The sequence below is a fragment of the Dendropsophus ebraccatus genome, chromosome 8 (genome assembly GCF_027789765.1).
Source record: "Dendropsophus ebraccatus isolate aDenEbr1 chromosome 8, aDenEbr1.pat, whole genome shotgun sequence".
NCBI classification, from domain to species: Eukaryota; Metazoa; Chordata; class Amphibia; order Anura; family Hylidae; genus Dendropsophus; species Dendropsophus ebraccatus.
This window is the reverse complement of record NC_091461.1, coordinates 65,656,841-65,674,080: the sequence shown is the minus strand read 5'-3', so window position 1 is coordinate 65,674,080 and position 17,240 is coordinate 65,656,841. Positions and strand designations below refer to the sequence as shown.

General features: G+C 42.5%; 1 protein-coding gene across 1 annotated transcript in view; it reads left to right on the top strand.

The window, feature by feature from the left end:
• The window catches only part of ZSWIM8 (zinc finger SWIM-type containing 8), a 104,165-nt gene that overhangs the window by 69,611 nt on the left and 17,314 nt on the right, over nt 1-17,240 (top strand). The window contains exons 12-15 of the mRNA XM_069980599.1: nt 2,905-3,084; nt 3,864-4,047; nt 14,009-14,107; nt 16,978-17,102. Coding sequence (XP_069836700.1) covers nt 2,905-3,084; nt 3,864-4,047; nt 14,009-14,107; nt 16,978-17,102 — 588 coding nt within the window. The remainder of the gene's footprint in view (nt 1-2,904; nt 3,085-3,863; nt 4,048-14,008; nt 14,108-16,977; nt 17,103-17,240) is intronic.

The following is a 17,240-nucleotide window of genomic DNA, read 5'->3' as shown; positions in this document are numbered from 1 at the left end:
TGTTTAAGCTCCCGCAGGAGCTGGCCAGGACACCGGCAGGTGAGTTTGGCTGCTCGGAGGGCACAGGGAGAAGGGGCCGGATGTGCAGCAGGCGCCATGTTGCCGCTGCCGGCGGCCTGTGTCCCGGATCCTGCCGGCTGGAGATACCTGTCTATGCGGGCGGACGCCACCGCCGAACGGGTAACCGGGTGCTGGGGTGTCCCCACTGTCTTTTCCTTGCGATTTGCCATCTGGAGTGTGCTGTAACAGGCTTGTGTAAGGGTGGATCTGCGTGCGGCGGCCCGGAGCTCCGACAAGGTGCGTCCTCACGGATCCATAGCTAAGCCACGCCCCTCATAAAGAAACCTTTTAATTGGAAAGGATTTTCTTTCTAAAAACCATTATTTTTTTTTATTTTTACATAGTTACATAGTTAATACGGTTGAAAAAAGACACGTCCATCAAGTTCAACCAAGGAGGGGATGGATACAGGGACAGGGGAGGGATGATAGGTTCTATACATATGCATTTATATTATTTTGGTCTAAGAACTTGTCTAGCCCTGTTTTGAAGCCCTCTAATGTTTTTGCTGTGACCAGATCCTGGGGTAGACTGTTCCACAGATTCACAGTTCTCATTGTAAAGAAGGCTTGTCGCCTCCGGAGATTGAACCTTTTTTTCTCCAGGCGGAGGCAATGCCCCCTTGTCCTTTGAGGGGGTTTTACCTGGAACATCTTTTCCCCATATCTCTTGTAGGGGCCATTTATATATTTAAATAAGTTAATCATATCTCCCCTTAAACGTCTCTTCTCCAGACTAAACAAATGTAATTCTTTTAATCTCTCCTCATAACTAAGATGCTCCATTCCCCTTATTAGTTTAGTTGCCGTCTTTGTACCCTCTCCAGCTCTAGAACATCCTTTTTATGAATCGGGTTCCAAAACTGGACGGCATACTCCAGATGAGGCCGCACCAAAGCTTTATAAAGCGGTAATATTATATCCCTGTCCCGTGAGTCCATGCCTGTTTTAATGTATGACAATATCCTGCTGGCCTTAGAAGCAGCTGACTGACATTGTGTGCTGTTCTGTAGTCTATTATCTACAAGTACACCCAGATCCTTCTCTATCAGTGACTCTCCCAGAGTAACTCCCCCTAGCACATATGATGCATGTGGGTTATTAGTACCCAGGTGCATAACTTTACATTTTATCCACATTGAACCTCATTTGTCAAGTGGACGCCCAAACACTCAGTGTGTCTAAGTCATCCTGTAACATCTGCACATCCTCCATAGACTGTACTGTACTACAAAGCTTGGTGTCATCTGCAAAGATAGAAACATTGCTGTTAATTCCATTCTCAATATCATTAATAAACAAGTTAAACAGAAGGGGGCCCAGTACTGACCCTTGGGGTACACCACTTATTACCGGGAACCATTCAGAGTAGGAATCATTGACCACCACTCTCTGGGTACGATTATTAGCCAGTTTTCAATCCAGTTACACATTAAACTTTCCAAACCGATAGACTTTAACTTACCCATCAGACGCCCATGAGGAACTGTGTCAAACGCTTTTGCAAAATCCAGGTACACAATATCCACAGCTGCGCCCCCCATCCAGGCTTCTACTTACCTCTTCATAGAAACATATTAGGTTGGTTTGAAGTTTTGCCCAATTTCTTTCAGTCCCATATGATCATTAGGTCACTTCAATTTGAGGCTATGTTCCCACACAGTATTTTTGCTCAGTATTTTTCAACCAAAACCAGAAGGGCTATGTTCACACACTGTTGAAATTAAGTGGATGGCCGTTATTTAACAGCAAATAATGCATGATATTTCAAAACAACGGCTGTTGTTTTAAAATATTGGTAATTATTTGTCATTTAATGACGGCCATCCACATAATTTCACCAGTGTTCGAACATAGCCTTTCTGTGTTTTCAATCCACTCCTGGTTTTGGATGAAAAATACTGACCAGAATATTGAGCAGAAATACTGTGTGAGAACATAGCTTTAAACTTGAGTACTTCCATGTTGTAGTGTATTACAGACGCAGCAATACTAATCTTTGTCCTTGTCACTTTAGGATAACTTACCCTGACTTCAGAAGTGCTGTACAATGTCACAACTCATTACACAAACCAAAGTTTAACATTTCTTTTCAGTTACTGACCCTATCTTGATTCCTGCTGCATTACAATATCCAAAAACAACACATTGCTGTGTCGAGGTAACACCCTCCAGATGACCATTGCTACATCTGTCAGTGTAACAATGACAGGCATCCTACTAGACCCTGCCGTCTGATGAGTCTCCGTAAGCTGGGGACCTTTCTTAATTTTCTATTTGCCATCAAAACCTAGTGGCCTCCGCTTCCTCTGTGTAGCCACTTAGATGTTGAGGTCAGCATTGCCTGTGGAATCTAAAGGGGTTAAACAGCTGGGATGTATGTTACAGCTGAGACCTGCTGCTGATAGTACAAGCTCATCTCCTGAGTGTGCACCATCACTGTGCCATACATTTACCACCCCATACACACTGGGGGAGATTTATCAAACATGGTGTAAAGTGAAACTGGCTCAGTTGCCCCTAGCAACCAATCAGATTCCACCTTTCATTTTCCTTAGAGTCTGTGAGGAATGAAAGGTGGAATCTGATTGGTTGCGAGGGGCAACTGAGCCAGTTTCACTTTACACCATGTTTGATAAATCTCCCCCTATGTACTCACCTAACTGCACTGTAAATGTAAACCTCAATGATTTATCTGGCTGATGTGACTAGATTTGCAATATTGGGAGCAGATAACTAAAACTAAATGTTACTTTATGCTCAAATCAATGTATCATGTGTTAGGCTGTATCTATCTAAATGTGTTTGAACTGAAAACTAGATTTTATAATTATGTATTTTATAGGGTAAGAAGAACAAAGTTTCAACAAGTAAGCAAACTTGGATAGCAACAAACACGTTGTCCAAAGCAGCTTTTCTTTTAACTGTGCTAAGTGAGCGTCAGGAGTACCACAATCTGGCCTTCTGTATTGGAATGTTTGCCCTGGAGCTTCAGAGACCCCCAGCTTCCACCAAAGCATTAGAGGTAATTATGTGTCCCTGCATTCAAAAAGGAGCAGAGAAAAATAATATATACTTTCATTAAAAATGATACTTTGTCTTTTTTGTGTCAGAGCATCTCCAACACTGCAGGTCTTGAGGTGTGCGCCCAGTATGTAGTGGGTATTACCTAACAGATTGTGTCCAAGAAAGGACAACTAGTGAATCAGCAACAAGTTCATTGGGTGACCAATGCTTATTAATGTGTAGGAGAGAAAAATCTAGCGATTCTGGCCCAATCCCCTAGAAAAGCACCTGTAGAGCTGCAAAACAAAGTTAAGAATACATTTGAGCAAACTTCCAGCATGCTTAGGTTTGTCCGAACCAGAGCTTGCAGAATTTGATTAGCTGTGGCCACTGAAGTTGGATGCAGCCCTAGGGAGTCTTGAAAAACATAGATATAGCTGTATCCATGTTTTTCAGGACTCCCTAGTGCTGCATCCAACTTCATCAGTCATGGCTATTTAAATGCTGCACGCTCGGGTTTGGACAATCCCACGTGTGTTCAAAGTTTGCTTAATTCTAGTTAACAATTATTTATTTTTGCGTCCTTTAAAGAAGCACTCCAGTTATTTCCCCTAGATGCAACTTACTACCAGTTGTGTCAGTTGTTTCCCCCCTGTTCAGCCGCATGCATACATTTCATTACTGCAGCTGGGTCATATGATCTCCTTTCTGACAACCTAGTGAGTACTAGTTATACTCTTTACTAAAAGTCTTTTAATAGTTCTTATTTTTTCACTTAGTTTACCTTTTTCTCTGTAGGTAAAGTTGGCATACCAAGAATCCGAGATTGTCTCTCTTCTTAAGAAGATTCCTTTAGACTCTAATGAAATGAACACTATTCGTGGACGAGCTAAGGATTTAAGAGATGGTACACTGTGCGACTATCGGCCTGTGCTTCCTCTTATGCTGGCCAGCTTTATCTTTGATGTCCTTTGTACCCCAGGTAGCAAAATTTTGTTCATTTGATATTTTTCTACTAATTTCTTCAACTTTCGGACTGAAAACTGTGTAATTAATGCACCAACAAGAATTAGCCAGGAAATTGCATTAACCATCTGATCACTACCGTACTGATGTAAGTGCTGGAATTGCTCCATTTAGCAGTGTCTTAATAAGACACTGAGTTGTTGGGGAATTTCAGATTCTCTGGTTGTAACCAGTGTTTGTGTTAGCACACTACTGTTTTTTCTTACTGAAGCTTGGATGTTGAGGAGTTTACACACGTCAGATACAGTGATCCCTCAACATAGGGTACTATTACACGGGCCGATGGGGGCCCGATAATAACTGTAAACGAGCGCAGATCTGCTAGATCAGCACTCGTTTACTGGGCCTATTACATATAATCGTTTAATCGTTTATCAAAAATCGTTTAACAAGGGCTGCAGGACATCGTTACCGATGTCCTTGCAGCCCTTGTTTAAATTGTATGCAAAGAAGAATACATTAACTGTCCATGCTGCAGTGCTCCCCTTGTGGTCCTCTTCTCCCCAGCTCCTGCGCACTCCAGCTTCAGAGCGGCCTGTCTCAGCTGACAGGCCGCTCAGTCAATCACTGGCCGCGGCACCGCACACCACTATTACACACAGCAATGCGCGGTCGGCTCCCGACAATTATAGGTCCAAACCTATATCAACGATCAGCCTATCGTTCCATGTGTTTATTTTTTTAATTATCTTTATTTATATTATTTTCCTTCCAATAACAAAGTACAACCATTTACTAATTATAAAACTGAACAATACCACTGGGCAAACAACAAGCAAACTGGTTCCTTATTTGAATCAGCCAAAACCATCGATAAAATCATGGATCCCCTTGATAACAAAAGCGGACCTGGAACTCAAATGACCCCAGTAGAACAGAGAATTAAGTCAACCAAAAATCCACCTATCTTACAGACGAATTAACTATGGACCAGTATGGGTAGACCCCCACCATATACAGACCCTTCATCCGGCCATCCTATTACAGAGTAAACTATTACGTTAATGAGAAAAAGAGCTGTAAGCCCCCGCGGGTCCGAGGTGGCAACCAGTCGGTCAGACCCAAAGCTACACACCACTGAGACAAAAAGAGAAGACCCCTCCACAATTCTCCAAAGGGGGGGGGGGAACCACATCCATACAATGAGACTCAGCTTCTATTCCGTTCCATTCCCTACCATTTCTCCTTGCTTGGATTCACAGAGGACTCACAAACTCGCACATCGTGGGAATCTAGAATCCAACCGCTAATACCAGGCATCTCATCCACTAGGAGCGTGCCTAGGGACCAAGGTTTCACTTAGCATTCAGGAATGTCTATCACGACACCCTTCATTCTATTATTACTCCCCTGGTCTCCATTCCAGCAATCAGCTCGCTGTATATGTGTAAATAGAAATAGCAGAAGAAATCCCCGGCTTCCATCCTGAAAAACAAGACTTAAGCCATCGGCATCCCTCCACTACCTTTCAGTCTACAGAAAACAGCAATCATACTTATAAAAAGGGAAAAGAAGAAGAAGAAGAAAAAAAAAAAGGATGAGGGGTCTATCTCCCTCCCCCAGAAGGGTCAACAGTATCTAACCAGCTCATTAGCCCCCCCCCCGAGTAACCGCGATAAACCAAACAAGCTCCTTCCCATCCAACGCAATTCTTCAAAATCGAAGTGCCAGCAAAACTACCCCACATCACCTCTACCTCTTCTAAACAGGGGTCCCCCAGACCAGTCCACAGATCACAAAATTTTCAAAGAAGAAGAAACAAAAGCCCATCTCGGTTCAACCAATTCAAAACTCAAATGAATAATATCAAAGTGTATTGTTCGTAACCGTCCTGTCCTAAATACCTCCCCTATACGACCCCCCCTCGCCCCCCCCCCTGAAAAAATAAAAGGAAAACAAAAAAAAAACAATAATACCTCTCTCCCCCCTACCACTCTCCCACAACGACACCTAGAGCGTATCTCACATTCCCTAATCCAGCCATCCCCCCCATAATTCATTGAATAGCTCGATTTTCCCCTTCCTCTCTGCCTCAATCCCCTCCATCCTAATAACTAGTTTCATTTCATTTTTCCAGTCACTAAGGGTTGGTTCTTGCGGCATTTTCCATTTCTTTAGGATACAATTCCTAGCGGCAAACAGAGCCCTACACAGAACCTTTTTTTTTTCACAGTCGGGCACACAATATCTGAAAAATCACCCAGAAGATATTGTTTGGGGTTCTCGCTCAGTTTAATTCCAGTTACTCTACATAAATATTGTGTAATATCCCCCCAGTATCGATGAAGTTTGGGGCATCGCCATAACAGGTGAATTAAATACCCCCCTCGCCCCTACATCTGTTACACTCGTTCGTCTGTGCTTGTTTCATTCTAAATAGTTTCACCAGTGTATAGTGTACCCTATAAATAATAAAAAGTTGCGATATCCTGTGATTAGCTCTCAAACTAGAATAGTGCACTGAATCAAATACGGTATCCCAATCAACTTCCGAACCAATATCAAATTCCCACATCCTTAACCCCTTCACGTCAGCCATCTGTATATATACGTTCCTATTGCACATGCCCCGTGCAGTAGGAATGTACATATACGTTCCTGACTTGAGGGGGCTTTGTGATGAGAACGGGATCGCTGCAGGGACAGCGATCCCGCTCTCATCTGTGTACAGCACCGGAGATAATGAGGATCAGCTGCGATGTCGCAGCTGACCCCCATTAACCCCTTAGTGACCGCCGAAACGGCGGTCACTAATGGGCCGGTGCCGCCGCTGTATTTCATCTCCCCCCACCGTGAATCCACGGTGGGGGGAGATGAAATAAGTAAAAATCAGACCCCAGATCAGCCCCCTAGTGCCCCAGTCACTAACCCCCCCTCCCGCGGCGGCCAATCGGATCCAAGATGGCCGCCGCGATCACTGTGAACAGACTAATGTCTGTTCACAGTGATCAAAAAAGAAAAATGAATGAAAGCCCCATGCTCTCCGCCACCGGAGGTAGCGGAGAGCATGGGGCAGTCATCGGGACCCCCCCTGTGGGGTCCCGGTACAAGCGATCAGCGGTATATACTATATACCGCTGATCGCTTGTGCCATGTGCCGCCGGAACTTTTTATCCCCTGTCACCATGAATGATTGGTGACAGGGGATAAAAAGTGATGTCCCCCCACCCCCCAAGTCGTCCCCCGCCCCCCCCAGTCACCCCCGTCCCCGAGTCACCCTCCCCTACCCCATATACTCACCTGCTCCTGGATCCTCTCTCGACCGTGAGCTTCTATATCTTGACTCCTTTCCCTGGACCACATCATAAAGTGCCTCCATCTTTAACTTATCCTGTTTTTTTTTTATATGCAATTCTATGGTGAAGAGAACCTCTTAACGTGGCCTTATATGCGTCCCAGACGTAATTGATTGTGGTCGAGCCCTTGTTATCATTAAAATAATTTTCAGTCTCCTTCTCCAAATCAATATCCAGATGTTGTAGCCATATAGGGTTAATCCTAATCGGTTGTACTTCTCTTCTTTCTACACCATCTATAGTTATACTTAAGGGAATGTGATCGGAAAATCCTCTCCTCCCAAACCCAATTTTACTTATAATAGCAGCAGCCCGAACATTCCCAAGGGCTAAGTCAATCGTTGACATAGTTCTGTGGGTCTTATTAACGCAATAGTATTCCTGTCTGTCCCCCATCTTTAATCTCCATATATCCCACCAGCCTAGACCGTCTGCTATTTTTTTAAGCGAAGAGTGAGTTCCCATCCTCTCAGCCCCGTCCACCCTCAATCTATCTGTATAATCATTAAATACTGCATTAAAATCACCAATCCATATCACGGGGCACTCTCCAAATGAATTCACAATCTGGTCGATTTCCAAGAACAGGACTTGGGTAAGGGGCGGGGGGGGGGGGGGGGGGGTAAATAGACTGCCGCCAGAACCATCTCACCATCTCTACTTGCTCACACACAAGGTGAAGGATGACATAACGACCATACAAATCTACCTTACTATTTAATATTTTGACAGACAGGGCTCTATGAATAAGTATAGTAACTCCCCTAGAATAAGATGAGTAGAATGAATGATATGTTTCACTAGCCCATTTCTTTTGAAGCACTTTCTCTAGTCAGGTGCGTTTCTTGTAAACAAACTATTGCAGGTAAGTATCTATTTATAGTATCGAACACAGCCACTCTCTTTCTTCTATCTGCCAAACCCCTTATATTCCAAGATACCACCTTAATCTTACCCATCCTTTAGAAAATCAAAAATCGGGAAGGAACAGGGACGCAGAAGGAAGAGAGAGAGAAAAGTGGAGAAAGAGGGGGGAAAGAGAGAGAGGAAAAAAAAAAAAAAAGAGAATATCCAACGACCACCCAACCCTTCCCCCCCCCCCCCCCAAAAAAAGGGACAAAAAAACAAAAACACCACATGGCTCTACCGACTCCGGCACACAACCCTTGTCTCAGAACCTCTAACTCAACCTGTCATCTCTACCCCCCACCCTCCCCCATGTACCACCTCCAAGATAAGAGCCCATACCAACATTACAGACCCTTACTATCTGCCCACTGGCACGCATCATCAGGGCTATCAAAAAACTGGGATTTACCCTCGTATATTACCCTAAATCTCGCTGGATATACAAGAGAGTATTGAATATCTGCTTTCCTCAGTCTCCTTTTCACTTCAATAAAACTGGATCTTTTTTTGTTTCGTATGAGTAATCCGGATATATGGCGATTATGTTATTGTTGTAGAACAATTCACGCTTATCTCTGTTTAGCACCAGGATAACGTCTCTGTCTCTATGAAACAATAATTTAGCCAGAATGGGTCTAGGTTTCCCACCAGGGGGGTTAGGTCTAACAGGTAATCTATGATTACGTTCAACCCCAAAGAACTTAGATAGTCCTTCATGCCCAAAGTTTAAGATCAACCAATCAAATATGAACTGGGAACAATCTTTCCCTTCACCCCCTTCGGGAAAGCCTATTAACTTGATATTGGATCTACGCGCTCTATCTTCTAACTCAGTGATCTTCCTGGTGTGAGCATCAGATTCCGTCCTCAATTTTTTAACCTCCTTAACCATTTCCTCATGGGAATCTTCTAGTTTTGAGACCCTCATCTCTGCTTCCGTCATCCTTTCACCCATCTTGCCCATGTCAGTACGAATAAACGCCACCTCTGCTTTTAAACCACCCATCTGGGATAATATTTCAGAGACTGAGTTATCCAACTTCTGGACAGTATCAAGGATTTTAGTTAATACATCAGAACGATCAACGGGTCCACCCATAGCCACATCAGCCAGATGCTCTTCACCTGCTGATCTGCCATCTTCACACATAGATGCATCACCTTTATCCCCTTGCTCGCTCAGTGATGTCTGGAGAAACTTTGCAATTTTTTGATTGCCTCCTTTGTTACTCTGGGAAGTCAGAGTGGGATAACCACCTGACTTCCTATTGTTTGGTTCCTCAGCTCTCTTTTTTGCACCCATTTTTTCCCTTTTTTTTCTATTTCTCCCCCGTACCTACTCCAAACAATACATACACTTCCTTCTACCCTCTCACTCTCCACCAACCCCTCCCCTCTCACCACCTTCTCCACCACCTATTTAGTGTAGTGTCAGCAGGGAAGGTACATATAAATACATGCAATTCCCCTTAGGGTTCTCTCCCAGAATATAACAACACTAATCAAAAAGAAAGCAGAAATTCATATATATACACCCTATCCAGCAAGAACGAAGGGAGATCAAAAAAAAAAAAAAAAAGGTCGGTAAATAGATCTTGAAACACAGTTCATATGTGGGCCAATAGAAAACAGTCCAACTTTGAGGGAGGAAATGTCCAGAGTTCAAACAACAAGGCAATGATACAATTAAGTATACTATTAATAGGCACCTAAGGAAGATGAAAAAAAGTGTGTAAATTGCTGCGATTGTTCGTCTCCAGGTGACACTAATGTATCAGACTTGGATCTTGGTAAAGATGGCACAAGAAGCACAAATAAGACTAGGAAAGATCTCACCCAATCCTCTCCAACTGTCTGCCTCCAGAAGATGTTGCAATGTACAACTCAGTCCAGTCCACTGCTGTGTCCCACACGTATCAGCTACACCTTTCCTATCACCGTCCACCCGTACAGCCGCTCCTCCTCCCAGCTCCTCCAGTGATGACAGCTGCTGGAAAGGGCCTTGCCTTCAATGTCCACACTGATATTCCCGAGAGTCCGCCAGCTACCGACCAGCCGTCCTCACCGAGGGCTCGGCGTCCCACGTGACCCCGGCGTCCCACGTGGCCTCAGCGTCCCACGTGATGCAGAGCAGCAAATAATCACCAGTCAGTCGATCAGCAAGTCTAGGTAGTCACCGAAGGACGGCTTCACATGCCGCCTTCTCCGCCCAGGATCCCACAGCTTCCTTCTAGGGTAAACATCTCCTAGTTCCCAGGTACATAGAGGGGGGTGGGAGCGCGACCAAACGCACGTCACATCCGCTCACATGACCGCGTTCCATGTGTTTATTACATGGAACGATAATTGGCCGGATAGGGCCGATTTGGGTGATTATCGTTCCGTGTAAAAATACCCTTACAATGGCCTCAGGTTGCAGTATTTTCTAGACCATTGTAACTTGGGACTATACTCAACATACAATACTACAGACAGTCAGAATCTGCAGGACATGTAAATAACTAGATGATCAACCAATAAAAGTGACCATTTTACTGGTAAAACCCCATTATTACTGAAGTACATGCAATGATTGGCTGTCTAGTAGTGATTCTTCCCAGTACAGTGTGATACTACATGTCCTGTACTGCTTTTTATCTGGGCCAGGATGAACTGTTCCTTTGGGCACCAGATGAGGGTGGCTTCACTTTATTTTTCTTGGAGCGGAACTGTACTCGACTGAAAATGCTCCAGTCGTCGACATAAAAAGTAATTTACAGTTTCCAGGAGCTCTTTTTGGCTGCTGTAAAGTTTGCATACCTGCCCCCTTAGCTTTTTTTCCTGCCCACTGCTGTCATTACTATTGCACAGTGAACACAGGACCGGTTTTTCACTGATTTTGCATCACATCACCCCAGTATGTATTTCATACTAGCTGATGGTGTAGCAGAGCACGCACGATGTAGCTATGTTTATACACAATAGTTTTAATGGACACACAACCATATAACAGGGTCTCTGTATTTAACCCAGATCCTCTGTCGACAATACAATAATATCTAGCCTTTCACAAGAACTACTGATTAGATTTTAAAAATATTTTTCAATTTTATTAACATGATTATTAAAAATCTCCAACGTCATTACACAGTGTAAAAGGTTCCAGTAATAAAGACAACCACAATCACCACATATCTATATCATTTACAAATGCAGTTGGTCCCGGTAAGCATATAAATCCCATTCACAATAGACATGTGATATATCTACTTGGAAAACACTAATGTGCGGCAACTATATCACAGTCCCAAAGAGCTCATCAATCATGTAATATGCTTACCCATATTAGCGCTGTGGCGTCCGTACCCCAACATGTTTTTCGCATCGGGGTGTAACTATGTGCTGCATAAACAAAAAAGATCCACAAAGGATCACAAAAAATGCAGGACAGTCACAAAATATAATTATAATCTTTATTTGAAAACTTCTTATTTGATAAAATTTATTAAAAATAACCAGGAAGTGAAACAAAACCAAAGAATACGTGTGAGGGGACATATAAGCATATTTTATGAAATCATATATTGCACATGCATAAGAATAAGTAATAAATAGCTATGGTAATACAAGCAACCTCCACTAGATGGCAGACAGTGGACACACAATTGTGATTAGCAGCAAAAAGTAAATACAAATAGGCAAAGCCCTATAAGCTGCTGCGGTTACTCAATGAGCACCACAGATCGGTGAAATCACCAAGCAAATATAATATATATAAAAGCCAAGGAGAATGCATGCATTACACCAAGTCCCACTCACCTACTCACCCTACGCACGTTTGGCGTGGCTCACTTTGTCAAGGGACATGTGCTGTATAATATGCATCTGTTTACCGGGGGTGGGAGTGTAGTGTAGGTTCAGATCTCTGCTTGCTAAGTGTGAATGAAAACATTCTAGTTCCATCCAGACTCTAAGAACATTCATAACACTTTCAATATGCAGAGCTAAGACACAAAGGCGGATATATGTGCCTGCATTCGCTGACAGCAAAGATAGAACTATAACTTTTCATATTACAGAGACCTAGGCTCAGGAACACATGTAAGTCAATGGAAGCAGCACAGATGCATGGAGATGATGCAGATTATGTCTCCTGGGGGTCAGGTTACCAAGTCAATGTCCTGTGACTACCAAGGGGGGGGGGGGAGAGGGAACTGAGCATGGTCAGAGTGGACCTAGAGTAGAGGGTTTTTGATATCCAGAGCAGATAAGAATTAGAAAAAAACAGGGAAAGGGTGCAAGATAGGTTATATATGTATATTAGACATAGGGTGGTTATTGTTTTTGTTACCCAGATAACCGGTCTAATTAATATTGTAACTTGAGGGACCACTGTATTACCAAAATCACCTGTGGTCTCATAGCAGCACGTCAGGAAAGCTGTGGAAGAAACTGGAGTCGTCCCAGCATTCCTGCTGTAGTATTCAAACATTAATGTTATTTGAAATAACTTTTGACAGGGGGAGACCCACTGCAATCCTGAGAATTTTTTTAAAACTTCGATATATGTGTTCCAGAAGTGTCCATTGAAAGCTGTAGCGTTAACTATGGTGTCCACAAGAGGGCATAGCAGAGTACATATTGGACTAGAGCTAGTTGTTTTAATTCAGCTGGAAGTTACTGTTGGCGTTATGTGTGTTTCCATCTTCCACAATTATTTTAATAATCTTTGCAGTGTTCACAATGACGGTGAGCTTTGATCACTTTATTATTAGATTAGTTATTTACTACCAGCTTTTATTTTCTGAGTAAACCTTTCCAGGAAGTGTTTATACATAACCTATTGTGAAAGGGATTTTGTTTATCTGTGAAAGCTGGTCTTCCTAATCTTCTTGCCAGACAATAAGAAGAACTCCAGCTTATACTAATAGTGGTGGTGCTCCCCTTAATATCTGTAGACTTTTTTCTCTCAATGAACTTGACTTATTTCAAGGATTTTTGTATGATTTACATTCTTTCTTTGCTAAAAAGCTAAAACAACTAGAACAGACCTGTCTGTGTATGAGAATATGATAACCAGAATAAAAAAAAAATCTTTGGTTTTCATTAAACGAGGACTCATGCCACAACTAAAAATCCAGTGCAAGTAATGGAAGTGGAGGTGAACATAATAAAGAATATATACTTGCCTGTCGCTGTGCGCCTGCAGTGCCACATAACTTTCTATCTGACAGTCAACACACTACATTTTCTCCCGGCTTCCTTCTATATCACGACCAGAGGGAAAGTACCTGCTCAGCCTTGTTCACTGAATGGCTGAGGGGCCATTCCTGAGCTAGGATGTGACGTTACAGGAGCGGGAGCTATAGGAGGTCAGCAGGGGTTTGTGATTGGTTATGTGGTGCTGTGGGGGCACGAGGACAGGTAAGTATACATTATTTATTACATTCCCCCTACCCCCTGCCTGCATCAGATTTTTTGTTGTGGCCAGAGTTCTTCTTTAATGGATGCACCCAGGGAGCACTCAGAAAATTGTTATTTTAATAGTAATTTCACCATACCAGGAGGGATACAATGACAGAGGTGTCGTACAGCAGCTTACTTTCATCTTCCTAATGTGTTTCATGTAACCACCCTCTCCGTTTACATGCAGTATATATTAACAGCATAAGGGAATAAGAATAAAATGTGTATGAGAATACAGCTGTATGATTCAGACTCTCTCTCTTGCAGTGGTATCCCCAACAGGCTCCCGTCCTCCAAGTCGTAACCGTAACAATGAGATGCCTGGGGATGAAGAGCTGGGCTTTGAGGCAGCTGTTGCTGCTCTAGGTAGGTCATTTATTTATAAAGTGGTCTCACAGATTTAGCTCTTATTGTTTGCTTTGTGTAATTGAGTTGTGTTCTCTCACGCAATGTAGTGTCCTGTTGTGTATAATACAAGCCATCAGTCTGGTGTTAGGGCAATAAAACCAATATGTCATTAAAGAACTTATTATATATCTACTTAATAGGTTCATTGTTGCCTATAAAACCAGCAGTAGAATGGGAATTGTTCAAAGGCGTAACTGTTATGACTGACTATCCAAATTATAACTACAGCTATTAACAATAATTGTTATCACCATGGTACTGAAGTTTATTGGACATGCTTTAATAATGCCTATTGGTTGGAAATAATAATTCAATATAAATATATAAAATATATAGAATATATAAAAAAGAGGGAGTCTTCCCATTTATATTGCTATAATGTGAGGAAGTTGTGGCCAAACCAGCATTTTATCTGCTGTCCACCTGAATAGAAGCCGCTGATATGGCTCCTCTTGGCTTGTGAAAGAGGATGCAAAATGGTAGACTATGCCCTATGAGATATATGAAAATGGGTTGTCTTAGGGTCAGTTTATACTGAGGAATCGCCGCCAAAATTCCGAGCGGAATCCCTGTAGCAGAATCTGCTCAAAATTCTGCCTGCCTCAGTTTTTTAATGTAAGGTATAGGGCGCCTCCTCTCTCAGTGGCTCTCCGCTCAAAGAATTGACATGAGCAGTTCCGAGCAGAGTCCACGACGGGGAGTCCGCTCAGAATTTTGGCACCGATTCCTCTGTGTCAACTGACCCTTAATAGGCAAACCCCTTTGAGACATAGAGAAATTTGATGTTGAACAGTGCAGCAGACTTTTTGGAAATGTGTACAGACCAAGTGATGTGTGATATTTAAAATCCTTTAAAGGTTATGGACAACTTTTTGGATGTTTTTTTTTTATAATAATTATTATTATTATTAATAATTTTTCAAAAATTTGCCCTTTGTTTCATTTGCAAACTTTCTCTCCTGGTCTCCATCAACTCTTCTCTTCTAAGATGATTTTTGACCAGATTTAAGTTAACCTTTGATTTATTAATAAATCAGCTAAATGCCATATTACACAGATTATCTGCCAAATCAGGCAGATATCTCCCACAGTGTTCCAGCATGTCAAGAAATAATCCGCAATCAGCCGCACATCTCTCCATGTAACAGATACGTGGTTGATGGCTGTTTAAAGTTAAGGGCTGTGCAAAAATCCCTAGCAGTGTTCATGCAGCCTTGGCTGCAAGATTATAGAACCGTGTAATAGGCTTGGTAAGCAAGCGCCGATCTTGCAGATTGCAGGTTGGGCCGTGTAATTCAGGCTTTAGAAGATCTTTCTGTAAAGACTAGAAGGAAGCTGGAGGCTGAACCATCAGAAATCGCCTTTGATTAACTTGCCCCTGAACGAGAGAGTAACCTGCAAGCTGTAGTGGTAAAGTGAAATTATTATTTTTTTTTTTTTTAAAGACCTGTTTGAAAAATGTTTTTAGACCATAATAAGGACAGTGCAATAATATAACAAAAAATGCATTAAAGTTTGCCTATAGCTTTTAAAGGGATTATCCAGACTGGTAAAAAAAAACTTGGTGTAGGTGTTATATGTGGTAAAAAAACACATGGCTGCTTTCTTCCAGAAAGAGCACCACTTCTGTCCTCAGTTTGGGTGTGGTATTGCAGCTCAGTTCCTTTTGAAGTGAATGGAGCTTAATTGCAATACCACACACATCCTGGGGACAGGGGTGGTGCTGTTTTTGCAAGAAAGTAGCTGTGCTTTTTCTCACCCTTTTGTAAGCCTGTGAAGTTTGCAGTTTCAAATCCTGTAACCAATACAGTGATAGCCAGTTGTAATCTAACGTCTCTGCTAAGCGTGTTGTGTGTGAATGGAGTTACCTTGTTTTATATTCACCTAAATTATTTTATAGAAGCTTTATGCAGTGAACATTAGGGTTAGCATCTTAATTCCTCAGCCCATCTAAAGAACTTAATAGTGTATTAGGCTCACCGCAGCGGTAATGTGCTGGAACATGTTTCCTGCCATTGTGGGCACTTCATCAGAGACAAGGAGTTGTCATTTGCTTGCAGTCTGCCAAGGTATGAGTGTATTCTTGGTTGTTATTATTGGGATATCCTGACCTTTTTCTGGCAAGATGCAGTCTCTTTTTGCAGGTGTTTTTCTTTTTTTTCGCTGGCAAAAGGCAGCTTCCTTCCTTGTTTATATCATATCATAAACTGCAGCTGCATGTTGTATCTCCTGGAACCTGTAATCCAGGTCTGCTTTTTGCATTTACGTGAGCAAGATTGGATTTAATTTGTGATACAAAGTAAAGGCCCTAAGAGGCTATTGCAAACAGCCTAGATCCAGGTTTATAGATTTTGAGAGGAGCAGAAGGGGCAAGCTCGACTGCAGCTCCATTCACACTCCTTGTCACCACTGCCATGCTGGTGAGAAGGAGCAGGAGACTCCGGATGCCCATTGAAGTGAGTGCTGTGTAATTGGGCTTCTATTTGTTTAGGCTGGAAAATGCCTTTAAAGTGAAATTGCTGTTTTAAAAGGATTGGTATAAATGTGAGACCCCACTGATCACTAGAACAGATCTGCAGTTTTCTTCTTCCCTTGGAAAGGCAAAGGGCCAAACAGTGCCCAAGGGCCTCAGCAGTCTGCCTTATACTTCTGGTACTTTTGATCAGTGGACATCTCGCCTGCCATACCCCTATTGATCAAAACAGATGGCACATGTCATGGTGAATATAACCAACTTTAGAATTTCTTTTTCCCTTTAATACTGTATCTTGTGTATATCAGTATAAACACTGAAACGATATTGCTTTTGTTCTAACTTATTTATCCAGGCATGAAGACAACAGTCAGTGAAGCAGAGCATCCTTTGCTCTGTGAGGGAACAAGACGAGAGAAGGGTGATCTGGCTCTAGCTTTAATGATTACCTACAAAGATGATCAATCCAAGCTGAAAAAGGTATTTAAAGAAGTCAATCCAACCACAGCATGTTCAATACACCACAATGTGTGTGCAACCTATTATCCAGAGTCACACCTGCCCAAAGGCCTGACAGGGGAGAACAACTAGACCCCTGTGCTGTTCTCCTCTGCTGTG